General features: G+C 41.9%; 2 protein-coding genes and 1 pseudogene across 5 annotated transcripts in view; 2 read left to right on the top strand and 1 right to left on the bottom strand.

The window, feature by feature from the left end:
• Nucleotides 1–22,457, top strand: part of LOC112062478 (endothelial zinc finger protein induced by tumor necrosis factor alpha) — a 139,650-nt gene extending 117,193 nt beyond the window's left edge. The window contains exon 7 of the transcript XR_008615455.1: nucleotides 22,244–22,457. The gene's annotated coding sequence lies outside the window, so the exon portion shown is untranslated. The remainder of the gene's footprint in view (nucleotides 1–22,243) is intronic.
• On the bottom strand, nucleotides 500–27,348 carry ZNF582 (zinc finger protein 582). 4 transcript variants are annotated; one of them, XM_024117016.2, is made up of 5 exons: nucleotides 27,076–27,348; nucleotides 25,686–25,774; nucleotides 23,215–23,341; nucleotides 22,868–22,963; nucleotides 500–2,193 (listed from the first exon to the last, which is right to left on the bottom strand). In XM_024117016.2, exons 2-5 carry the CDS (start codon nucleotides 25,692–25,694, stop codon nucleotides 1,142–1,144), a joined length of 1,284 nt encoding a protein of 427 aa, XP_023972784.1. In that variant the 5' UTR covers nucleotides 25,695–25,774; nucleotides 27,076–27,348; the 3' UTR covers nucleotides 500–1,141. The 4 variants fall into 4 exon arrangements, with proteins under 4 accessions (XP_023972784.1, XP_023972785.1, XP_023972786.1 ...); XM_024117017.3 differs by lacking the exon at nucleotides 500–2,193 and adding an exon at nucleotides 7,177–7,473; XM_024117018.2 differs by lacking the exon at nucleotides 500–2,193 and adding an exon at nucleotides 18,620–18,693.
• On the top strand, nucleotides 13,899–15,265 carry LOC129391444 (solute carrier family 25 member 36-like; annotated as a pseudogene).

Genomic DNA, 27,348 nt, shown 5'->3' with positions numbered 1-27,348 from the left:
AGCCGCTCTGCGGGTGGGACCCTCCCGGACCGGGACACAAACCTGTGTCCCCTGCATTGGCAGGCTGACTCTCAACCACTGTGCCACCAGGGAAGCCCTGAATACTCTTTATGTGTGTTATTACATCCTCATTTTTAACAATACTGTAGCATACTTTTATGAAATTTATAAGTGTTTATATTTTCTTTTTAAAGAAAAGGCTTCAAGGTTAATAAAACCTTCTCTATTTAAATTTCAATTAATTTTTTTTCTTAATTCTGTCTATTGGTGAGTTATGTTCATTTTCTACCTTCTTGAGGTCTCTGGTTCACTTATTATTTACATTGTTTGTAGTTTTCTTATCTATAAATGCATTTAAAGTAGTAACTTTGAGTATAGATATGGTCACATCCCACGGGTTTTGTTTTATACTGCTCATTCACTTCATCGTGCTCTCGTTGTTTCACTGAAGGAGAAAATATTAGGTAGTATGTAACATAAATATTTTGTTAATATCTAACTTATTACATTTTTACCTGAGCTGTAGCCCTATATGATTACAAACTTCTCTACACCTTTCTCAACTTGATAGTTAAATGTTTAACTGTTGTTTTTAAATGTGTGGTGTTTTATTCACTGTGTATTTTCTGACGCACAATAAATGATGAATGGGGATTTTTTTTAAACTTACATTCTTCAAATATGAATTTTCTGATTAAAAGAGACTTATGGCTAAAGAACTTCCCACATACCTGACATTCACAGGATTACTTTCTCTTTTGCTTTCTTTTATGTAAGTTAGAATTAGCTTAAACTAAAGGGTTTCCAAAATTTCTCTACTTTGATGGTTGCTAGCCAGCATGAATTTTCCAATTACTAATGATTGACAGGTAGTGTTGGGAAGCTTTGCTACATTATCATATTAATATGGTCTTTAATGTTGAATGTGATGGTGATGAATCTGCTGATGAATGTAACATGAGTTGAACCAAAAAGCGTTTCCACATTGCACAAGGTTGTACATAATTACCTGATGTTCCTTGAGGGATGAGACCAGTGAAGTCTTTGCTTCACTTATTTATAGGGATTTTCCATAGCATGAATTCCTTAAAGTTGAGGAAGATGAGAGTGCCCGAAGGCCTTACCACATTTCTTACATACATTAGGAATGAATTTTCTTATGTCGAGTAAGTTGTGAGCACTGACTAAAGGCTTTCCCACATTCCTTGCATTCATAAGGCTTCTCACCGGTGTGAATTATCTGGTGTTGTTTAAGCTGTGAGCCCTGCCTAAAGGCCTTCCCACATTCATTACACTTATAGGGTTTCTCACCAGTATGAATTCTTTGGTGGTGGTTAAGCTGCGAGCCCTGCCTAAAGGCTTTCCCACAAACCTTACATTTGTAAGGTTTCTTGCCAGTATGGATCCTCTGATGTTGAGGAAGATATGAACGATGGCCAAAGGCCTTTCCACATTCATTACATTTATATGGCTTCTCACCAGTATGGATTCTTTGATGTTCATTAAGTTGTGTGATACCTCTAAAGGCCTTTCCACATTCCTTACAGACATAGGGCTTTTCTCCAGTATGAATTCTCTGATGTTTAATAATCAGTGATAAGTAACTGAAAGCTTTTCCACATTCAGTACATTGATAGGGTTTTTCACCAGTATGAGTTCTGTGATGTACGTTAAGTTGTGAGAGCCGAACAAAGGTTTTTCCACAGTCCTTACATTCATAGGGTTTCTCACCAGTATGAATTCTCTGATGTCTGGTAAAGAGTGAGACAGAACCAAAGGCCTTTCCACATTCTGTACATTCATAGGGTCTTTCCCCACTATGAGTTCTCTGATGTTGAGGAAGATAGGAACGGCGATGGAAAGCCTTCCCACATTGCTGACATTCATAAGATTTCTCACCAGTATGAATTTTCTGATGACTAAGAAGACATTTCTTCTGCCAAAAACCTTTTCTACATTCATTACACACATAGGGTCTACTTCCAGGTGGAACGTTATGAAGCAGGTTATGGGATGTTTGCTGTCTCAAAGCAGGTATTTCTTCATGAGTGATTACGACTTGACTGGAACTTCCTTCCTCATTTCTGTGATATGTTTCAAATGTGCCTTCACATTCCCAGTCATCTTGGAAACTCGGGTTCTCAGGATCTTTGTTTATAAATTTTTCCATTTTCTCCCATTGGGATACCTGATCTGAAAAATAATGAAAAAGCAGAAATGCTTTAGTCCCTGGTGTCAGTTAAAGCTTCTTTAGTAGAAATAGTTGTAAACTGAAAATAATGCTTATGAAAAAAGTAAGTGTTCCATACAGCTCCCAAATGTGACTAAGCAGTTCCTGTTCTCCAAAATCCACAGAGTTCCTGCTTTAGCAGGAAGGATCCAGCCAATCAGCAATGTATGCCTGAAACATTGATGGGATACTATGTGGGCTCTGACCTGGAAGAGCTGCCCCCCTGGCTGCAAGGACCAGACACAACCTCATCAGAGCAGCACGCAGGATGAGGTTGGGTGCCCTTGGCCAAGGAGCAGTGCACAAGCCCAAACCAGGAGCAAGAACAAGATAACAGCATATATTGAGAGAGAACATAAGTATGGCTTAAAATGCATCAAGAGATCAAGGAAGAAACAAAAAACTGCGGAAAGGAAAACAAACCAAGCAAAGGACACTGACAACTAAATAGAAATTCTAGCAATTGAAAGTACAGTGACTGTAGTTAGTTTTGTCAACTGGCATTCAGTATCCATTCCCACCTCCTAGTTGGCCTTCCTCTACTTAGGCTGGGAAAGTAATTTTCCAGCTCCTGGCACTGAGGACTCTGAAGGGAACTAAGTTTCCACCCTTTAGGTGCACTTGTGTGAAATTCAGATGACAGAAGCAACATTTTCTGCTGCTTTGGCTATCAAAAGGTGGTTGCTGGCCTCTTCATTCCAGTTTCGAAGTACGTGTGGCAGCAGTAGTGGTGGTTTCATCGCCTTACTTTCTGATCCCAGATCATAGCTAAGGCAGTGTGCACTTGAAGGTGGTGGTCCTAGTGGCAGCTCCTGCGTCTCTACATCTTGGCTGTGGCTGAGGTAGCACATCTTCCAAAGATTCAGTGTTGCCACGTTCTGGAAGGCATTTCTGGAGAGCCAGCTCCTGTAACCCTTCTAACAGTTTTTAAGCACCCATTTCCCATATTTTGTATCTTTAAATACCTTCCTAATTTAAAAAAGACACACAGTCTTAATATTGATCTTAAGAAATTAGGAAAAAAACAAACCAGGATTTCAGGAGAAGATAAGCCAGAGCAACCCTTCCATTAAAAACACATTTAAAAAATAAAACTTACACCAAAAAATCTTTATCAAAGATCTGAAAAAATAGCCCAGAATTACCAGGCAAAAATCTAAGGAAACTTGAGCTACCAACTCAAAGAGTAGTGAAGCTGGTTTGCCCTGAGTACCAATCCTAATTTTAGTTCGGGTGGGTGTGTGTGTCTTTTTTTGCCCAAACCCATGTCAGGTGTCTTAGTCCATTTGGGCTGCTGTAACAAAATACCACAGACTGGGTAAGTTATAAACAACAGAACATTTTTTCTCACAGTTCTGGAAGCTCGGAAGAATGAGCTCAAGGTCCTGGCACTCAGTGTCTAGGAAATAAATTCTTATGTTTAGCCACCATATTTTGGAGTCAAGCTAGGTTTGCAGCTTAGCTTGAGCCCTAAGACAAAAGTAAAGTCAGTTTAAGATCGCATGTGAAAGGAGCCTCATTTTCTCTGTAAACCTTTGAGAAAAGAGTTTAGAAGGAAAACCTCTGAAAGCCAAACAGGTGAGGTTTGTTTGTTTTTCCCTACAATGGCTTACCCCTTCCTCACTCAGCTACTAGGCTGCTCTCTCTTCACCACCAACAGCTATTCCCTTGTTCCAACAATCGATCACACTTGGCTTAGAATTGCTAAACTTTCCATGTAGGAAAATGAGTGGGACCTGGTCATGCTATTGCTATCCAAATGCCCAATCCCTTGAGGGGACATGGATACAGCACAGTAAAGAGAATGGCTTGAGGGCTTTCCTGGTGGCGCAGTGGTTGAGAATCCGCCTGCCGATACAGGGGACATGGGTTCGTGCCCCGGTCCAGGAAGATCCCACATGCCGCGGAGCGGCTGGGCCCGTGAGCCATGGCCGCTGAGCCTGCGTGTCCGGAGCCTGTGCCCCGCAACGGGAGAGGCCACAACAGTGAGAAGCCCGCGTACCACAAAAAAAAAAAAAAAAAAAAGAGAATGGCTTGAAAAATCAGGAAGGTGAAGTTTCAGAAGTAACTCAGGCCTATTTCCAGCTTTACAAATCTCAAACTGTTGTTTCCAAAATGCAGTCAAACACTTTAGCACTTCCCTGGAGGGTCAAGATGGAGGAATCATGATGCTCAGGTGTTAGTGAATTATGAGAGGACGGTCTTAACCAACAGCTGAGACTCCTGTCGTTCTCCAGTTTGTACACATCCCTCTGGGTGGCTATGTGTGGGAGGAGAGGGACGGAATTAGCCACCCACACACACTCTGCTCAAATGGAGTTGATGGCCACATCTTTGTGGCTATCCTGATAAGAAAAACTAACATTTTTAGACTTTGAGAGCTGAGTGACCACATGACCCTGAGGGGAGGGGCAAATTTGCCTCGGAAAGGGAAAGAGGGCACTATAAAAAAATTTTCTCAGATAGCCTTAATGTATTGAGTCCAATACTAGTTAAATAAATTACCTAACACCCATGGATTTACTCATTTAAAAAAGTATTTGAATGTAATCGGCAAATTTCTTTCTGACAGTGCAATTTAAATACAATTATTTTTTGAGAAAACATATATCATTGTGAATGTTTAACATTACCACAGACATTTTCCCTTGTTCTGAAAAATTCTTCAAACATAATTTTTATTAACTGTAGAGTAATCCACCACATGAATGGACATGAGATTCACGTGTAAGTCTATGACTTGCCCAGTCATTCTTGATTGTTGGGCACTCCTTTTAGATAAGACCTTAAGGTCTTTCGCAGAATCTGCTTCTAGACTAGTGGTTCCAAATTTCTGAGAGGTGGTATACATATATTGAGTCTAAACAGGGTGAGACTGCTGGGGTTGGAAGGGCAGCTGCACCAGTATCCTTAACTTCTCCATGCCTCAGTTCTCTAATCTTTAAATGGGATAGGTGACATTATGTACCTCAAAGTGTTGCTGTGAGGATTGACTTATGTGCTTACTATATTATAGTGCTTGCTACATAGTGATTAGCAAATATGTATATGTGTATATATAAATCTGTATGTATATATACACACATCTATACCTACAGATCTTCCTCAATTTACTATGGGGTTATAGCCTGATAACCCCATGGTAAGTTGAAAATATTCTAAATCGAAAATGCAATTAATACACCTACTGAACATCATAGCTTAGCCTCGCCTACCTTAAACGTGCTCAGACCACTTATATGAGCCTACAGTTGGGCAAAATTGTCTAACACAAAGCCTATTTTATAATAAAGGGTTGAACATCTCAGGTAACTTATTGACCACTGTACTGAAAGTGAAAAATAGACTGGTTGTAAGTGTATCCATTGTTTACCCTCAGAACCTCCTGGCTGCCTGGGAGCTGCAACTTGCTGCTGCCCAGCATCATGAGAGCATCATAGAGCATAGCACTAGCCCAGGAAAGGGTCAAAATTAAAAATTCAAAGTAGAGTTTCTACTGAATGCATATCGCTTTCACGCCATTGCTAAGTGAAATAATCCTAAACTGAACCATCGTAAGTTGGGGACCATCTGTATATACAGAGAGATATCTATATCGACATATATCAGCTATATTTATTAGTGGATATCAGTCAGTCTCTATCTTTCTCTAAACACACACACACACTCTCTCTCTCCCTGAACTAACTCTAGTCAGGCTCCTCTAGGCCCCAGTCTTGGGCTGTCCTTCACCCATTTAGTCCAGTTTTAGGAAGAATTCCCCTAGGTCACTTTATCAAGAACACCACCACCTGCCCCCATCCTTAACATCTCATCACTCTCGCCAGCCCTCAGCAAAAATCCTATTAAGTCCTTTTAGCCAGATTCTCCCTCTTACCCTTGATGGTTCTTTTTTAGTAACCGTATATCCAGTGACACCGCCCCCCTTCACTATAAATCCCACTTGTTCTGGTATTTGGAATGGAGCCCAGTTATGGACAAAGGTCTCTCGCCCTATGGCAGTAATTCCTGAATAAAGTTTGCCTTGAGAAGCTTTCGATTCTGTCCGGCTATGGTATTTTTTGACAATATACTGGGGAAGGCTCAGATAACTTTGGGAATCCATACAACTATAGTCCTCTTCCTAAGAGAAACGCAAAAAAAAAAAAAAAAAAAAAAAAGCAAAACTGCCCCAAACCTTAAGTGGTTTGTGGGGTCTACGAATCCCAGATTAAGTGTCTTTAAGAAGGAAAAGACGCTGGGATCCATTTGAGGCTGGACACATTCCCTGCCGCCATGGTCTCTGAAAAACGTAGTCCAGAGGGAGGCAGGAGAGCCAGAACTTGGTCATCCCATCACCACCCCCGAACCCCCAAAATACCTTCCTCTCCACCCATAAAGAGCTCGGACCCGGCCCCGGGCGGATCGGAACGTCGACCCGCTCTAACGCGGAAACAATCGCCCGGAAGTAAAACGCGCGAAGGCTCCCTGGACGAAGCCGCTTCTAAACTCCAGGGAGCTTGGGCTCCTCAGCTGGACAACACGGAGGCATCCGAGAGTGGCCCCCACCGCAGTGCCTTCTGGGAAATGTAGTAAAGAGCCGGAGGGCCGGTCGCCCGAAGAATGCTGGGAAGACAAACCCGGACCGTGATTGGGCCCCAGCCGCAGTTGGGTTTTGGGAGTGTAGTTCGGCGTGTCGCTGTGGTCAAGCTGGAGCCCGGTCTTCCATCTCCTCAACCTTGGCCTCGTCTGACCGCCCGGAACCGAATCTTTCTCCGTGAGTTCTGCCTGTGGGCCGTGACCTGTCCTGCGTACTGCTCCGGGTATGAGCTATGGGGCAGCCTGTGTGTGACAGAGGGGAGGCTATGGGTCTGTGACGTGAGACGGTTTGGCCCAAGACGGTGCCAGTGACTGAGGGTGGGGAGAGGCAGGTGAGTGGATACACCTGCCTCTGCGTGGGTGGCGGATGGGATTCTGCGACGTGGAGCGTGACCGTGCGAGGAGGTCTTTGTATGTGACGTGTCTTTTTTTGTGACCGCAGGTCTTAGAATGTGTGGCTTTGGTTATGTGTGAAAAGTTGGTGTGACTCTCAACCTTCCTTCAGTCTATCAGTGTGACCGGAGTTCAGAAACTGTGTAGGTTTAAGATAACATGAATGTGGGTTTCTGTTTGGTTGCCTGTGGGATTGCGATAACTGCTTCCAGGTTTGCTTTCCCCATTTACAAATAGGGTAATAACTCCAAATTTCTTATTGCCCTGAAGTTCTGCAGCAAAGCACAAACAACATAAAACATGATAAAAACATGACTTTTACATTAAATAAACTCAAAATTATTATAGAGAAAAATTCAAAATCAGCCTAAAATGTTAAAACATGAAGATGGGTTTCAAGACAATTTCTTATGAATAGTATGGTACGGCCTGTCTTGGCTCTACCCCAAACACCACAGTTAGTCATTTCCTTTTGCTGATTGGAATGTACCCGCAGAAATTCAGGAAGCCTTGGACTGCAGAATTAGCGTTACCCATCCTGAAGCGCTCATCTAGAATATGTATGGCCTGGTCTGCCCACTCTCTGAGGAAGGACGCTTTCCCTCAGAAAGTCTCGAAGCTTGCCCAAGGCAGCAGTTTCTCCCTGAGCCAGACCCAGAACTCAGAGTTTCTATCCCTTAATATAGTTTTGTTTTCATCTGGCCTCATGGCTTCTGTGATGTCATGAAGCAAATGTCTGCTATCTCTGATACTGCTTTCTCTAAGGAGTTTACCACCTTGATTCCACCCATATGGGGCTGGAATAAATAGAGGAACATTTCCCTGTAGGCCTTGTATTTCATGGAAGGAAATTTTAGAGTCAGAGATCTGACTGTAAATACCAGCTCAACCACTCACATTCTACAAGTCACTTGTAGTTTGTGGTTTTCAGCAAGTCACTTTTCTACATCTGTCTTATTTTTTCTCCTACAAAGAAAATCTGACTGCAAGGTTATTTTGAGGAATTACGATTACTGATATTAAAAGTGATGCTAGCATAAAGAGGTTGAATCTCACACTTTCGTTGTTACTGCATCCCTTTTACATCTTCAAGTTTTTGAATCATGAGGATATACTGCTTATTCAAAATATTAAAGATTTTTAAGCAGAAATAAAATAGAACAATTGAGAAGTAATAAACAATATTTAGAAGAAAATTATCTTGGGCTAAAAAAAAAGACATGAGATATTTAAACATATTCTGCTAAGTTCCTGAATTCTAAGGATAGAAAGAAACTCTTGCCAAATGCTGGGATGGAAGCAGTTACTGTGGTAGGCAGAATTATGGCCCTCCAAAGATGTCTACGTCCTAATCCCAGGAACCTGTGGGTATGTTTTTACATGGCAAAAGGGAATTAAGTTGCAGATAGAATTAAGGTTGTTAATCAGCTGACCTTAGGACAAGATTATCCTGGGTTGTCCAGATGAGCCCAATGTAATCACAAGGGTCCTTAAAGGTGAAAGGAGGAGGCAGAAGAGTCAGTGTCAGAATGACACAATGTGTGAAAGACTCAGCGGGCTATTGCTGGCTTTGAAGATGGAAAGGGGCCACACCAAGGAAGGTGGGTAGCCTCCAGAAGCTGAAAAGGCTAGGAAATAGATTCTCCCATAGAGCCTCTAGAAGAGAACACAGCCCTGTCAAGACCTTGATTTTGGCCCATTGAGACCTGTTTCAGACTCTGACCTCCAGATAATAAAATGTATGTTGTTTTAAGCTGCTAAGTTTTGATAATTTGTTACAGCAGCAACAGGAAATGAATACATCCCCATAAGCTAAGAGAAACAGACTAGCATTGGGTTCCTCTTCTAGAAGATCAGAAGCCAGAATACAGTGAAGTGACATCTCTGGATTTCTGAGAAAAAAACTATAATCCAAGAACATTCCACTAACCAAAAATATAATTTGTGAAGGTCCAAGAAACTCTTTTGGACATATAAGGATTCAGAGAATACCAACTATATAACATTTATTGAGATAAATATAAATACTCAATAAAATAGTCTAACCAAATTGCATTTGAAATAAATCTGTTACCTCAAGACAGGGGAAAACAGTAAAAAAAACAGTGGCCAGCAATGAATGTTACTCTGAATACTATATTTAAGTTTAAATGGAAATCATGAATGGGTCTGGCAGTAAGTAATATAAGCATCAAATACAGTAAGTCCCCTACATACGAACCTTCAAGTTGCAAACTTTCAAAGATGCAAACATGCATTTGCATATCCAATCACGTTAGTTCATGTGTCTGGCGTATATCGTCATGTGTATGCATCCTCTCCAAGTGGTTGTGCTTTTCTGTACTTTACTATGCAGTATGTGTAGAGTACAGTAGTACAGTATCTTTATTTTAAGCCCAGGATGTCTGGAAGCAAGCGTAAAAGCAGCGGTGATGAAACTGGTAAGAAGCGCCAGCTGTTGTACTGTACTACAATACTTTTCAAGGTACTGGACTGGAATATTAAAACTGTTTTATTTTTCTGTTTGTTTTTTATGTATTATTTGTGTGAAAAGTATTACAAACCTATTACAGTAGGTACTATGTAGCCGATTGTGTTAGTTGGGTACCTAGGCTAACTTTGTTGGACTTATGAACAAATTAGACTTACGATCATGTTCTCGGAACAGAACTCGTTCGTATGTAGGTGACTTACTGTAAATAAGAGTAAAACTAAAAGCTTTGGACTATGAGTTTTCATTAGGTTAGTAAAATAGAGGAAATGTTAAAGAACAGGCTGTGAAGGAAGGGAAAGAGAAAGCAAGGATGGTTTCTTCTCAGAGAACAGTAGCAAAGAAAACTAATGAAGGGTTAGAAAGTATAATAGTGCTCTCATTCTGCCCAATAATGATTAAGAATGGGGAGATAACCACTACCCTAAGCACAGTGGGAAGTTCCAATTTAGCAAGAGAAAAGGAACATAAGGAAAGGAAAGGACCAAGAAAACATAAATAGTACAAAGTAAAATGAAAGGAATAAGGTGGAGTTATTACACTAAATAAAAATTTGAATTTCCCGACAGAAAAAGAAATTTGTATTTTGAGTTATTAAAAATTAGCTATATGGTTTTTTATAAGAAATAACTAAAATGACAGGGGTTGAAAATAAATGGATGGGCAAAAACATACCAAGTAAACAAGGATAAATCATTATTATTAGTGTTACACAGTATGGAAATAAAATACCAAAAGGATTATACTAGGCCAAGGTTGGCAAACTTCTTATCTAGAGAGCCAGGTAGGAAATAAATAGGCATTGTGGCCATAGTCCTTGTTGCAACCACTCAGCTCTACTGTTGTAGACAATATGTAAATAAATGAACATGAATGTGTTCCAATAAAACTTTATTTATAAAACAGGCAGCAAGCCAGATTTGGTTTGTTGACCCCTACACTTGGCAGAGTAGGATATTGTTTAGTGATAAAAGTATGATTCTTAAATAGGGGTTAAGTTATATGTCTTTATAGGTCAAACAACATAAAGTAAAAAATCTCTGGATATTCAAGATTGTGGTTAAAAAATTCAATTTCAGGAAATTCTGATCCAGTGTACCAAATTATATAAGAATGTGGAGAATTTTATCATTATAATCTACTGCTTAAATAGAATCTTGTATCCAAAAAAGAATATACATTATTTTTCAATGTTATGGAACATATACAAAAATCAATCCTGTACTTAGCCACAAAGAAAAATGTTAAATACAAAAAAGTAGATACTTTCAGGCCACATTTACCAATCATAATAAAAATAAAATTTGAAGTTACATCATTTAGGATGCTTTCAGCTGTAAGTTTACAAAATATCCAACTAAAACTAACTTCAGCAGTAAAGGTTTATTTCTCTTAGATAACAAGGCATCTAAGAGACAGTTCCAAATTGGCCTCGTAGCTCAGTGTTAGGGTGCTGGGTCAGCTTCTTTGAGGTCCTCTCTTTTCTGCTCTTGGTTCCAAGATGGCTGCAGCAGCTCCAGGCATCAAGTTCTCAGAGGAAAATGTTTAAAAGCAAGAAATGAAAGAGGAGGGAGTCTTCCTAATGTATCTGTCTCTTCTGAATGAGGAAGATCTTTCCCAGAAGGCCCTGTAGATCCCTAGAACATACTGGCCATACACTGGAACATCTAGGCCATCTTAAGCTGCAAAGCGGGCTGAAAATTAGCATGTGACATCTGCAGCTTCTAAGACAAGACACAGATGCTGCCAATAGGAATGGGAATTGGGTATGGCTGCTAGGTAGGCAACCAACCCCTTCTGTCTGTGATAAGTTATAAAAGATAATCTAAAACAACCTGGAAACTAAGAAACAGTCTCCTAAATTTAGTTTACTCCTGGCTCAGAAAGAAATAAAAAATGAGATTATTGTAGGATAACCACTTTCTATTTCATCATTTTCTGTTTCTGTTGTCTGTTAATTTATGCATCATTAGGGTGTTTGGTATTCTCTTTTCTGGCTTCTTAAATAGTACATTTAGTATATTTGAGTACTACCTTTCAGGTTTTCATGTTTTGCATATACTTAAAGGCCGTAAAAGTTCCTCTGAGTAACTTCAGCCACATCACACATTTCTTGATATGTAAAAACTCTCATTGTCATTCTGTTCATTACCACTGATGGTAACTGCATGACTTAGTTTCTTGTTAACCCAAGAGTAATTTGGCTGTTTGTTTGGTTTTTTTCTTTTTAATTTCCAATAAAATTCACACTTGGCTATTGTTAAAATTATTACACTGTGGTGAGAAAATATGATTCTGGTGTGTGTTAGAGACAAAATTTTTTCCAACCTTTTCGTCTTTGACAATCATGGTCTAAAAAAATTTGCATCCATATAATTTTTCTTCAATATGAATTTTATTACTCAGGATAAAGGACAACTCTGAATAAAGGAATTCTCACTTGCATTATTCTTCAAGTCTTTCTCCAAGATATAAAGAGTAAGTTGTGATTAGCCTAAGCTAATGGACTCTTCCCATTATTTCCATTCATATGGTTGCTTGCTAACATAAATTCTCTGATGATTAATAAGGGATAAGTGCTGATGGAAGGTTTCTCTACATTTATTAAATTCACTTGTGTTTCTCTATTATGCATTCTCTGATGTTGAACGGTAGTTGAGTCATGATTTAAAGTCCTCCCACATTCCTTATATTCATAGGGCTTTTCCTCAGTATGAATTACCTGATGTTGAATCAGCTGTGAGCAATGGCTGAAGGCTTTCCCACATTCCTTACATTCATATGGTTTCTCACCCGTATGAATTCTATAGTGTACAGTAAGATGTGAGACCCGTTTGAAAGCCCTACCACATACCTTACATTGGTAGGGTTTCTCTCCTGTGTGAATTCTCTGATGTTGCTTAAGTTGTGAGTTCACCCTAAAGGCCTTCCCACATGCCTTACATTCATAGGGTTTTTCACCAGTATGAATTCTCTGATGTCGAATAAGAGTTGAGCCTTGATTAAAGGCCTTCCCACATTCTTTACATTCATAGAGTTTCTTGCCAGTGTGAATAGTGTGATGTTGAATCAACTGAGAACGATGACTAAAGGTCTTCCCACATTCCTTGCATGCATAGGGTTTTTCACCAGTATGAATTCTATAATGTACTTTAAGATGTGAGATCCGATTGAAGGCCTTGCCACATTCCTTACACTGATAGGGTTTCTCACCAGTATGAATTCTCTGATGTTCAATCAACTGTGAGCTTCGACTAAAGGCCTTTGCACAATCCTTACATTCATAAGGTTTCTCACCAGTATGAACTCGCTGATGTTGTATGAAATTTGAACCAGAATTGAAGGCCTTTCCACATTCCTTACATTCATACGGTTTCTTGCCAGAATGAATATTCTCGTGTTGAATTAGTCGTGAGCCATATTTAAAGGCCTTCCCACATTCCTTACATTTGTAGGGTTTCTCATTAGTATGAATCCCTTGATGATTAATAAGGAAGTTCTCTTGCCAGAAGTTTTTTCTACATTCATTATATCCATAGGGTTTTTCTCCAATATGAATTTTCTGATAAAAAGTAAGAGATGCTTGCTGGTCAAAAGTGGACATTTCTTCATTATCGATTATCATCTGACTCAAATGTCCATCTGGATTTCCCTCTTGCCTGTCAAACTGACTTCTGCATTCCCAATCATCTTGGAAACTTGAGCGCTCAAAACCATAACTTGTAAGGCTTTCCATTATCTGCCACCGGGATGATTGTACTTCATAATTGTGCTGCTTTGGAGATAATACCTTAGTATCATACCTGGACTCCAATACTGAAAAAGAACAAAACAAGTATGTATTTGTTTTTTCCTTTTCCAGAAAAAGTAACTTCTATAGTAAAAACTGGAAAGTTCAGACTCAGGATAATATCTGTAAGCTCTTGAATGTGACTAAGAAATTAGCAAATGGAGTAGAATAGAGAAAGAGGAAATACCATATATTAAGATGAATGAGGTTAATCAGAGAGATTATAAGAGTAGTTCTAAAATGTTAGTGTGGATCAGAATCACCACTGAACCATGGTTTTAAAAAATGAATGTTTCTATGAAACCCTAGAAAAGACACATATGAGTAACAGAAAGCAAATCATTTGTTGCCAGGGGCTGGGGGGTATGAGCAATTGTGTGGGAAAGAGCATAAGGGAACTTTTCAGGGTGATAAATATGTTCTCTATCTTGTCTGTGGTGGTGGTCATGTAAGTGTATACATTTGTCAGTAGCCATTAAAATATTGTACTTAAGATGCATGCATTTAATTTAATATAAATTATACCTCAATAAAGTAGATTTTTCAAAATGATGGAGGGGTGACTGGATACTTCTCTGGCCAGAGGAACGTGACGGTGCATCTGCTTGACAGGGGATGTGGTGGTATAGGAGGGCTGTTTTCACATGTCCACTGGAAGGTGTAATAACACAGCTGTGGTCTTCTGCTGTGATGCTTTCTGTCTCTGAAGTTTAGCTGAACACCGTGGCTAGAGCTAATGTCAGCTGGACCAGTCTCTCCTGGACTTTTCCACTGTCTAAAAGTGACCTTGGAAAAAGGAGGGCCTTGTTCCTTGTTTAGAAGGTTAGGCCCAAATTTAATGGGGGTGGCCTCTTCCAGAGCAATATTCTTTGCTGGTTATTCAAACTGCAAGGAAAGGCTGAATGGTGTATTTGATCTTGATTCTACCTGGTACATGATTTCCGTACAGTGGCCCGTTTTACTGCAGTCACAGAAATCAGTCCCATTTGGTTAATAAAGAATTGGTTGCAGCTTCATGCAAGGAACTATGGGGAAAAGGGAGTGGGTGCCTTTGAATGTGTTCATAAGTTATAGACAGAAGGCCAAAGGGGACTTTATAGGGGCACGTCTGCTTCCTGTGGTAGCATATCAGAGACCACTATTGGTCTTTTTGTGAAATTATTAAGCAAAAACTACTGGAATAAAAGATTACTTTGACAATGCAAGATGATGAAAAGTCTGTGAAAGAAGTATCAATTCTCTGGGAATGATGCTGCTGTCACCTCAAAAATTTGCACCACGTGAAGTTGTAAGAAGAAAAAGAGTGAAAAGAGCAAAAAGTAGAGGTATTGTGTGAAAAGAGCAAAAAGCAGAGGTATTTTTTCAGACGCCATGTTTGGTTGTTGAAGAGGGAAGCTCTCTTTACGGGTCTCTTTACTGTGCTCTAACAACTGTGCTAAGACAGATTCCAAACACTTCCATTATAATGGCCACCTATGAACTGGTGGTCCATCTACTCAATGGTTAGCAACATCTGGCTGCCATCCTATAAAGAAGGGACCAAAACATTGCAGTGGACCATGGAATATTAAAGCCAGCCTGGTGGACAGAAGAAAATTAGTTTGGGAATGTAACTATGCCCTAATGGAAATCTGGTTTTAGGAACTAAAGTGATAACACATTACTTGGTCTTTTTGGCAATGTGAAAAAAACTGCTGCCTCTAAGGACATGCCATTAAAAGCACTCCTCTCTCCAAACTGCCATATTTTTCTGTCACAGACATCAGACACAGTTGAGTTTTGCTGATTTATGGTGGTCAGAGTACAGTGTTTATTCCATTAGCACTTTGCACTCATCTGAATTAAGCCATCTCTAATCATATATTGTGCTATAACTATACAAAGATAGTACTAATTTTCTAATTTCTGGCTTCTGTTCTACTTCTTGTAAAGTTGCAAAATAGCAACAATAATAATGAGGTCCTCTGTATTATTTTCATACTTTCCTGATAGGATCTGGTGCAGTTTTTAGAAGTTGATTATTTAGCATTAGTAGTTACTGTTTTTAACAACAAATGAAATAATGTCTAAAAATCTTATGTATAGTCTTAGCATTAAAATGTTTTGGTTTCCTTATATGGAAACTCAAAGGATCCCAAATGGCCAAAACAATCTTGATAAGGAAGAACAAAGTTGGAGGCCTCTCTCACTTCCTGATTTCAAAGCATATTAAAGAGCTACAGTCATCAAAACAGTGTGGTACTGGCATAAAGGAAAACATAAAGACCAGTGGAACAGAATAAAGAGCGCAGAAGTAAACCCATATACATATTGTCAAATGATCTTCAACAAGGATGCCAAGACCACACAATGAGGAAAGGACAGGCTCTTCAACAAATGGGGCTGAGGAAATTGGATATCCACAAGCGAAAGAAGCAGGACCCTTACTTTATACCACATTTTAAAAAATAACTCAAAATGGATTAAAGACCTAAACCTAAGACCTAAAACTATAAACTAGAAGAAAACATAGGGGAAAAGCTTCACGACACTGTATCTGGCAATGGTTTCTTGGATATGGTACCAAAAGCACAGGCACCAAAAGCAAAAATAGACAAATGGGACTATATCAAACTTAAAAACTTCTGTGCATCAAAGGAAAAAAATCGACACAGTGAAAAGGCAACCTACAGAATGGGAGAAAATATCTGCAAACCATATAACTGGTAAGAGGTTAATAGACAATATAAAGAACTCCTAAAATTCAACAAAAAACACAAATAACCTGATTTTAAAATGGGCAAAGGACTTGAATAGACATTTCTCTAAAGAAGACATATAGATGGCCAACAGGCGTATGAAAAGATGCTCAACATCACTAATCATTTGAGAAATGCAAATCAAAACTATAATAAGATACTGCCTCACAACCATTAGGATGGCCACTATTAAAAGAAAAAAAGTGTTGATAGGGTGTGGAGAAATTGGAGCCCTTGTGCACTGTTGGTGGGAATGGAAAATGGTGCTGTCACTATGGAAAATAGTATAGTGGCTCTTAAAAAAGTTAAAAACAGGGCTTCCCTGGTGGCGCAGTGGTTGAGAGCCCGCCTGCCGATGCAGGGGGCACAGGTTCGTGCCCTGGTCCAGGAGGATCCCACATGCCGCGGAGCGGCCGGGCCCGTGACCCATGGCCGCTGGGCCTGTGCGTCCGGAGCCTGTGCTCCGCAACAGGAGAGGCCACAACAGTGAGAGGCCCGCGTACCACACACACACACACACAAAAAGTTAAAAACAGAAATACCGTATGATCCAGAAATTCTACTTTTGGGTATATATCCAAAAGAATTGAAAGCAGAATCTGAAAGAGATACCTGCACACCCTTGTTCACTGCAACTTTATTCACAATAGCCAAGAGGTAGAAGCAACCCAAATGTCCATTGACAGATGAATGGATTAAAAAATTGTGGCATATACATACAGACACAAAAAAGTTAAAAACAGAAATACCGTATGATCCAGAAATTCTACTTTTGGGTATATATCCAAAAGAATTGAAAGCAGAATCTGAAAGAGATACCTGCACACCCTTGTTCACTGCAACTTTATTCACAATAGCCAAGAGGTAGAAGCAACCCAAATGTCCATTGACAGATGAATGGATTAAAAAATTGTGGCATATACATACAGCCTTAAAATGGAAGGAAATCCTGTCACATGCTACATTATGGGTGAACCTTAAGGACATCATGCCAAGTGAAAGAAACCAGACACAAAAGGCCACATATTGTATGATTTATGCGAAATATCCACAATAAGCAAATCCATAGAGACAGAAAGCAGATTAGTGGTTGCCAAGCACTGGGGGGAAGGGGGAATGAGGAATGACTGCTTAATGGGTATGGGTTTCCTTCTGGGGTATGTCTAGGAAAAACACACTTCTCAACACCATTCTACTCTCCATACTTCACTTCTGACACTTCTGGTCACCAAATGTGTGTGGGTTTTTCGCTTACACCAAGCAGCCCTCCATCTCTCTGGTAGATACTGATTGGGCAACCTACAAATTCAATTCTGACACTATCTTTCTGCAGATCTCACAGATTAAGGGCTCAGTCTCACAAGACTGCCCCTACCAGCGCCCCACCCCCCCCATAAATGGAAGTTCCCACAACCCCCTCCATGGGTTTTAATCATTTGCTAGAATGGCTTGCAGAATTTAGGAGAACAGTTTACTTACTATATTACCAGTTTATTACAAAGGATGTAACTTATGACCAGCCAGACAGAAGAGATGCATCGGGCAAGATGTGGGGAAAGGCTGTGGAGCTTCCATACCACCTCTGGGCACACCACCGTCCCAGCACCTCCATGTGTTCGGCAAACTGGAAGCTCTCTGAACCCCATACTTCAGGGACTTTTATGGAAACGTCACTATGTAGGCATGATTGGTCAACTCATTGGCCACCAGTGATTAACTCAACCTCCAGCAGCCCCTTCCCTGGGGATGGAGGTGGAGCTGAGAGTTCCAACCCTTTAATCACATAATTGGTTCCCCTCTCAACCAGCCCCCATCCTGAAGCTATCCAGGAGACCCCAGCCACCAGTCATCTAATTAGCATATAAGAAGACACTTATGACTTCGGAGATTCCAAGGTTTTTAAGACGTGTGCCAAAAAAAAGGGATGAAGAACAAATATATATTTCTTATTATAAATCACAGTATCACAGGGTGATAAAAATATTCTGCAACTAGATAATGGTGAATGTCCTAAATGCCAATGAACTATATACTTTAATAAGGTGAATTTTGTTATGTATATTTTACCATAACTTAAAAAAAATTTAAAAATATTTCCCATAAAAACTATAAATGACCACAACTGGCTCAAGAAATGCAACACTTGAATGTTAGATTCAGTATTCAGTATCAGGAGTTCAGTATTAGGAAACCTATTCATATAATGCAGATTTTGTAGATGGAAAAAAAATAAAATAAAATATGAAAAGGTGGATCTTCTTTAACCTGAGAAAATATCCTTATCTCATTCCTGTGGCTGATATTACGCTTAATGAAAGACACTAAAAATATTCCTATTAAGGTCAAGAACAAGATTAGTACGTGAAAAAAATAATAATAAAAATTTAAAAAAAGATTAGTATGTAAAACCCCTCTTAACAGTGTTCTGCGGGTACTACATAATCAGCATCCTAATCAGGCAAGAGAAAACAACCTGCAAGGTATAAAAATGTAAAAACATTATCACCATTTGCAGATGATATAATCGAATACTTGGAAAGCTCAAGAGAGTTACATAAAAAACTGTCATAAACAATGAGAAAATTCAGTAAGTTGGGTTAGCTACAAAATTCATCTGAAGATGTGAATGGCTTCTGTCATATATAAAAAAATAACCAGTTGGAGTATAAAATGGATGAATGCCATATTAGTCTATATTATAGATTATGCCAGTAACAGCAATAAATGTAAACTACCTAGGAATACATGTAATAAGACACATACAAGATCTATATAAAGAAAATGTCAAAACCTTAATCAGGGATGGACATAAATGAAAGGAAAAGCCTATCATGTTCTTCAATAGAAGACTCCGCATAATAAAACCAGTTTTCTAAATTAATCTATAAATTTACAGTGATCGCAGTAAGAAAAATTGCATGATTTTATTTTTTTTGAAAGGAAATATTCTGATTCTAGGGTCTGGATAGAAAAGTAAATCAGACTAGCCAGGAAAACTCTGAAAAATATGAATGAAGAGGGACTATTTCTACCAGATATTTAAAACATTTAAACTCTTAATAAATTAAAACCATAATGGTATAGACACATGGTTAGAGAGAGTAATGGGCTAGAACAGAAAGTCCAAAAATAGATCCAAATACAGAGGTGATAAAGCAGACGACAAAGGTGGCTTTATACATTAGTGGTGAAGAGATAAATCTGTTTCAATAAGTGGATAATAATCTGGAAAATAACATGAAATCACATCTTACACTGGGAAAAATTCCATATGGGTCATAAATTTCATCATAAATAAGCTAGAAAAATATCAGGAGACTCATAACCTCAGAGGGTGAAGTTCCCTTTAAATATGACACAAACCCACATATCTAAGGAGTAAACAAATTGAGCACCTCAAACAAACAAACACCTGCTGTCAAAATTCAAACGACAGGGCTTCCCTGGTGGCGCAGTGGTTGAGAGTCCGCCTGCCGATGCAGGGGACGCGGGTTCGTGCCCCGGTCCGGGAAGATCCCAGGTGCCGCGGAGGGGCTGGGCCCGTGAGCCATGGCCACTGAGCCTGCGCGTCCGGAGCCTGTGCTCCGCAACGGGAGAGGCTGCAACAGTGAGAGGCCCGCGTACAGCAAAAAAAAAAATTAACAAAGTGATACCAAGAGCCGGTCATTCAGTCCTTCATTCTCTGGTCTTTCTCGATAGCCCCGCGCGGCCAGCAAAAAAAAAAAAAAAAAAAAAAAAAAAAAAAAAAAAATTCAAACGACAAAAGCAAAAAAATCTGTTCTGTGACATTTCAGGTGTGGTAGGCAGAATAATGGCCTCCCAGAGATGCCCACGTCCTAATTCTCGGAACGACGAATATGTTAGGTTACACGGCAGCACACAGCTTCTCTCCCCATGTTCACTCCACCCCTGATCTCACTCCAAGGGGGTCAACTACCACTTCAACGTGGATGAATCTACCACATCAGTAACGCTTAGTTCTTAGCGTCCCATTTGAAATTCTCTTGAATGCTGCAGAAACTGTTTATGGACATGATTTTGGTCTTGTGTCACCCTGTAACTTTGGGTCTAATCAGGGAAGATTTGGCCCCCCCCAGGGGACACTTGGCAATGTCTGGAGACATTTTTGGCTTCACAAGTAAAGGGAGGCCAGGGAAGCGCTAAACATCCTGCAATGCATAGAATGACACCCCCTCCACCCTGGCCCCAACAAAGAATTATCCCACTCAAAATGTCAACACCACTGAGGTTGAGAAATCCCCCATCCAGAACAGGAGCACCCCAGGCAGAAGGGACAGCAAGGGAAGAAGCCTCGAAACAGGAATACGCTTGATGTTTCAAAGCCAGGATGCATATACTTGTATTGTCTGCTTTCGTGCTCCCATGGCAGAGCTGAGTACTTGCGACAGAGACCACAGAGCGGGCAAAGCCTGAAATACTTACTGTCTGGACCTTTAAACAAGACATTTGCCAACCTCTATGTTAATGTAACAGCAAAGAGGCTTGTGTGGCTGTAACCAAGTCAGCAACATGGAGGGTGGTAGGAAATGAAATCAGAGTGGAGGCTGCAGGGCAGATTTTGTAGAGCAACTTAGTCCAACACAAGTTTCTGTGATACTGAAAATGTCCTATTCTGCACTGTCCAGTACGGCAGCCACTGGCTACACATGGCTACTCAGCATTGGCACTGTGGCTAGGGTGACTGTGAAATGGAATTCTACGTTTCATTTTAGTTAAAATCAAAATTTAAATAGCATGTGTGGCTGGTGGTTACAGTACAGACACAGAGCCTGCTAGGCCATGATATGGGTTTTGGGTTTCCTCTTGAGTGATGGGAAGCTGTGGGCAGGTTTTGAGCAGAAATGTGATACACCCTCACTGAAGTTTCGAGACGGTCCGGCTGCCGCGTGGAGAATGCACTGTAGTGGACAACGGTGCAGGCAGAGGCACGGGGAGGAGGCTACTGCAGTAGTCCAAGTGGTGCTGGGGATGTGGGTGGTAGCAGTGTTGTTTGTTGGTGAGAAGGGGTTAAATTCTGGATATATTTCAAGGCAGAGTGAACAGGATTTCCTGACAGACTGAACACATGTGTGAGACAGAAAAGTCAAGGGTGCTTCAGCAGTTTGTGACTTGAGCAATTAGAATAGAGTCCCCTGTTACTGAAGTGCAGAAGAAAGGGGGAAGAGTATGTTTGTTAGGAAGGACCAAGGCCTCCCTTTTGGACTTAAGCTCGAAGTGTCTGGTGAACATCCAAGGGGAGGTGATAAGAAGGCTGTAGGATATAGGTGCCTGGAGTTTTAGGGGAGAAGCTGAACGTGAAGGTAATAATTTGTGTTGTCCAAAAGAACTTTCTCCAGTGATGGAAATATTCTGTACCTGCATTGTCCAGTACTGCAGCCACAAGCCACAAAATAGCTACGGAACATTTGAAATGTGGCAAGTGCAACTGAGGTACTGAATTTTAAAGTGTATTTAATTGTAGGGAATTCCCTGGCCGTCCAATACTTAGGACTCCATGCTCTTTCACTGCCAAGGGCCCAGGTTTGATCCCTGGTCCGGGAACTAAGATCCCACGAGCCACGTGCCATGCCCCCCACCCCAAAAGTATTTAATTGTAATGAATTTAAATTTCAATGGCCACATGTGGCCAGTGGCTCCATATTAGACAGCACAGGTGTGAGTGGTATGTATAGCATGGTCACGGAGAAGGTCCTGGGGAATGGAAATAAACAGAAGAGGCCCAAGTCTGAGCCCTGGGGTGCTCTAGCTTTTACAGAAGATGAGAAGAGCCACCAGAGGAGGTTGAGGATGGTTAATGAGGTAGGTGAGAACAAGAGGTAGTGATGACCCAGATATACATAAATGTTTCAGGAAGGAAACATTTATCTGAACATCTATCCATCTGTCTATCTTTCAGTCCTCAGCTCTGCACTTTGCATGAAGCTGATGGAGAATGACCAAGATTCCAATGCTCTGTTCAACTCCAAACTGGACCTTAATTCTGGCATCTTAATCTCTCCTAGATTCCCAGCTAAACTTCAGTTACACAGTTGTCAATACAGGAGATGTCACCCTCCCACACTGAACTTGAGACCAACCAATACCAGCTTCCCTGCTTTTTTGTGTGTGATCCCTCATTAGTAGCCATCACCATTTCATCAAACCTCAGTTCCTATAAGGGATGCTCTCATTTTGTGTAAGGAAATGGATTTCTCCCTCTGGCCTCCCAGCAAAATACCAAGCCAACAGAAGATGTGGAAGCATTTTGTCAAATGCTGCTGATAAGCTAAGGAAGATGATGACTGAGACCAGACCTCTGAGTTTGACAACTTGGAAGGAAAATTTTCTAACTCAAAAGGACTGCCTCGGGCTTCCCTGGTGGCGCAGTGGTTGAGAGTCTGCCTGCCGATGCGGGGGACGCGGGTTCGAGCCCCGGTCCGGGAGGATCCCACGTGCCGCAGAGCGGCTGGGCCCGTGAGCCGTGGCCGCTGAGCCTGCACGTCCGGAGCCTGTGCTCTGCGACGGGAGAGGCCGCAACAGTGAGAGGCCCGCGTACCGAAAAAAAAAAAAAAAAGGACTGATTCCTCGCCAGCCAGCTGGACAGTTATCTGCAGTGGGTTCTCTCTCCCCACATATGCCTCACTCACCTGGGCACTGGCCTCCTGTCGCTACTTTCTCCACCATCCACGGCTCTCTGCCTTGTTCCAGGAAGGAGATCACATCAGGTTTGGACATGGCAAAACCTGGATGTGAGAAAAAAACATGCCATACAGTTACGGTGCGGGGCCCCAAAATTCAGACCCAGGGCCCGGTTATCGAGCAGGAGAGGCAGTTGCAGGACGGGCCAGGGGAATATGTGAGTCACCTGAAGGCTGGGGAAGATGTAGCTTCAGGCCATCGAGCTACCCTTTAACCAATCAAAAGACACCCCAAAATTGATAAGAAGGAACAGATGTGCCAAGGGGTAACCTCCAAACTGACCACATCGCCTTACCCAGTGAGACCAGGTTGCTATAGATCTCCAACATCACATCTCTGTACAAATCCCTCTGAGCAGGTACCAGCCGTTCCCATTCTTCTTGGGAGAAGACTACGGCCACATCCCTGAACAAGTCTGAACCCTGGAACAACAGGCAGGTATGTTATATGTGTATTTCAAGGAAATGTTTTTCACTGGGATGAGAGGAGATGGAGGAGGTCTTTGCAAGAATGGGGTGTTCTGGTGAAAAAGAAGGCTGGGGCTGGAGGCCTTAGATGTGAACAAGTGACAGGAAAAGATGAGCACAGGTAAAAGAGATGTTCAAATATTCTTGAACTTCCCTTTTTACTATAAACCAAAGCTCTTGTACTCAGTTCTGGGACGAAAATTAAAATCCAGCCAAATGGAGTTTCTCAGTTGTGACAATATAATCAAGCACACTGCCTACTCTGTCCTTGGTATATGATAAATTCTCAATGTGAAACCTATCATTTGTACTTCTATGGAGTAACAACAACAAAACCCAATAATTTTTGGTAGACTTTCCCCAAAATGTTTTATTAAAAAATATTTTCTGGGCTTCCCTGGTGGCGCAGTGGTTGAGAGTCCGCCTGCCGATGCAGGGGACACGGGTTCGTGCCCCGGTCCGGGAAGTTTCTCAGTTGTGACAATATAATCAAGCACACTGCCTACTCTGTCCTTGGTATATGATAAATTCTCAGTGTGAAACCTATCATTTGTACTTCTATGGAGTAACAACAAAACCCAATAATTTTTGGTAGACTTTCCCCAAAATGTTTTATTAAAAAATATTTTCTGGGCTTCCCTGGTGGCGCAGTGGTTGAGAGTCCGCCTGCCGATGCAGGGGACACGGGTTCGTGCCCCGGTCCGGGAAGATCCCACATGCCACGGAGCGGCTGGGCCCGCGAGCCGTGGCCACTGAGCCTGCGTGTCCGGAGCCTGTGCTCTGCAATGGGAGAGGCCACAACAGTGAGAGGCCCGCATATCGCAAAAAAATATATATATATATATATTTTCTATCTTAGAAAACAGAACTTTCATTTAAGTCAAGAATTGCTTCGAGATGTAGGCTCGACATTATGTGAAAGCGTATCACAAACATTTTTCCTTATGAGAAAAATCTTCAACGAAGATTACTTTATTAGCTGTACAGTTTTCTACCAAGTGAAATAACTGACTCAACCATTCTCTTCCTTTGGATGCAGAGGTCTCCAAGGTCAGATCTCTTAAGGCTGTTCCAAAACTATGACTATCCAGATTCTGAACAATTTATCCATCTATCTGATGGATAGATGGATAGATCTATCTGAACATCTATCCATCTGTCTATCTTTCAGTCCTCAGCTCTGCACTTTGCATGAAGCTGATGGAGAATGACCAAGATTCCAATGCCCTGTTCAACTCCAAACTGGACCTTAATTCTGGCATCTTAATCTCTCCTAGATTCCCAGCTAAACTTCAGTTACACAGTTGTCAATACAGGAGATGTCACCCCCCCCACACTGAACTTGAGACCAACCAATACCAGCTTCCCTGCTTTTTTGTGTGTGATCCCTCATTAGTAGCCATCACCATTTCATCAAACCTCAGTTCCTATAAGGGATGCTCTCATTTTGTGTAAGGAAATGGATTTCTCCCTCTGGCCTCCCAGCAAAATACCAAGCCAACAGAAGATGTGGAATGCTATATAGAATGAATCCGTGTGGGCAATGATCAGAGTGGATGGGGCCATGGGAGAGGGTACTAGCTGCCTGGTCTTTTTTTTTTTTAATTTTTATTTTTTAAAAATTTTTGGCTGTGTTGGGTCTTTGTTGCTGCGCGCGGGCTTTCTCTAGTTGTGGCGAGTGGGGGCTACTCTTCATTGTGGTGCGCGGGCTTCTCAATTGCAGTGGCTTCTCTGGTTGAGGAGCACAGGCTCTAGGTGCGTGGGCTTCAGTAGTTGTGGCACGTGGGCTCAGCAGATGTGGCTAGCGGGCTCTAGAGTGCAGCCTCAGTAGTTGTGGCGCACAGGCTTAACTGCTCCGCGGCATGTGGGATCTTTCCGGAGACCAGGGCTCGAACCTGTTCCCCTGCATTGGCAGGCGTTTTTTTTTTGCTTGTTTTGTTTTGTTTTTTTGTGCTACGCGGGCCTCTCACTCTTGTGGCCTCTCCCGTTGCAGAGCACAGGCTCCGGACGCACAGGCTCAGCAGCCATGGCTCACGGGCCCAGCCGCTCTGCGGCATGTGGGATCTTCCCGGACCGGGGCACAAACCCGTGTCCCCTGCATCGGCAGGCGGACTCTCAACCACCGCGCCACCAGGGAAGCCCGGCAGGCGGATTCTTAACCACCGTGCCACCAGGAAAGCCCTGCCTGGTCTTTTTATTCCCTAAAATGGGACCCTCTGAGAACAAGAGTCTTGGATGGAACCCAGGTGGGAAGCTTCAGGATAAGGAAAGCAAATATTTATATGATTTTAAAACTCACAAGGGACATGACTGTCAAATGTTCATGGGTTGATGGGTCCTCCTCCTGGTTTCTCTCTTAGGGAAGGGCAGAGTCCTGAGATGGCAGAGCTGAGGGAGGAAAGAGCAAACATGAGAGTCTAGGCTTGCTTCAGAGCTCCCAGAGTGCCACGGTGACAAATGCCCACCTCCCTTACTCCCCACCCCCCAAAATTAGAGGGAGCTGGGACAAACTGTGGCCTTTACCCAGCTCCACCCTGTTACTGATGCAAATCTGAGGTGGGGATGCTCAGACCTGGTCCAGTGACTAAGGATGGTGTCCCAAGGACAAGGAAGGCTGTCCTTAGGCCAGGGAGCAAAGCCTGCCTGCTCTGCATCAGCCCAGCCCACAGTGAAACCTTCCCAGAACCAAAGCATTTAACTGTCTCATTCCCACAATGTAACACCTTTGGAAGTCTCCCTGGCTCTTACCCTAACTTCCTAACTCACAAAGAACCTTACAGCCATACCTAAGGCCTGGCAGACACCATTTTGTGGACCCTGCCTGAGTCAACAAATGTTTGCAGTGGGCAAATTAGATGGAGCAGGCCCCGTACTCCATTATCATCACATAAACGTGCCCCTGTACAGAGATATAACAGTGAGCAAAACTGTGTGCACAACGTTTGCTGAAAAAAAAGAACCAAAGATTAGTACCTAACAGTTCACAGGTAGGCAAGTGGCTGAATCATTTTTGGTACAGACGTATGATGGATGCCAAGCAACTATCAAAAATGATGTGGAACAACATCAACTGACAAATATATTCACAACTGGACCCTTTGTACAACAAGAGAACATTCAGCAAAAGAAGTCAAACCCACCCACCTACTGACACACAGGCTAACCCCCACCCCGCCCCCGCAAAAAAACACCCCAAACTGGAATGGAAAACAACCAAGTGTTAACAATGATGCCATTTAACCACTTCCTGAGTTCATCAGTAAAACCGCAGTATTTTATAAAAGAGCTTAGGACAGTGCCTGGCATGTTACAAATATTTAATTCTAAGTAACGTGTAAATAAAATAATGATGTGTTCCTTCATATCATGTAGTAGGACTTTTTCCTTATGACCACTTTTTTTTTAAGCAGTATTTGTGTTATCTATAAATAGTCTGTTACAGCCGTGGCCCGTGATTTACTCAACCATTTCCCCACGGTTGGACAAATTTTCAACAAGATCCTCTAAATTGTCTCCAAGTTGCTCCTTCTAAACTAGTGGTTCCAAATCTTCTGGGGTCTTGCAACTCGTTTACAATCTCATGAAACAAGGCTTCGCCCCAGATCTTTTAAAAAGCACGCGTAAGAATAAACGCAAAACATCCGTAAGTATTTTCGGGAGGTGGGGACTCCCCCAACAGACACACCCACCTAAGAGGTCCATGGACCCGGGCTATGAGCCTTGACGCCGACAGGGGGCGCAAGCAGGGCGCGCGCCGCGGGGGACGATGGGAAGTGTAGTCCAGAGCCGGGAAAGCTGCAGACCGACGATGAAGCGAGACGTTCGGGTTCTTCCCAGGCCCGCGACCCGCCCGGCCGCGGCGCCCAGTCCTGCGTGGACTCCGGAGCGATTGGCAGGCTCCGAAGCCCCTCACCTGCCGCCTCTTCGGGTCCAGTTGTCCCCGTGGTCGCGCCCCGCGCAGC

This window comes from Physeter macrocephalus, chromosome 17 (genome assembly GCF_002837175.3).
Source record: "Physeter macrocephalus isolate SW-GA chromosome 17, ASM283717v5, whole genome shotgun sequence".
NCBI classification, from domain to species: Eukaryota; Metazoa; Chordata; class Mammalia; order Artiodactyla; family Physeteridae; genus Physeter; species Physeter macrocephalus.
This window is presented reverse-complemented; position numbering and strand designations above follow the sequence as displayed.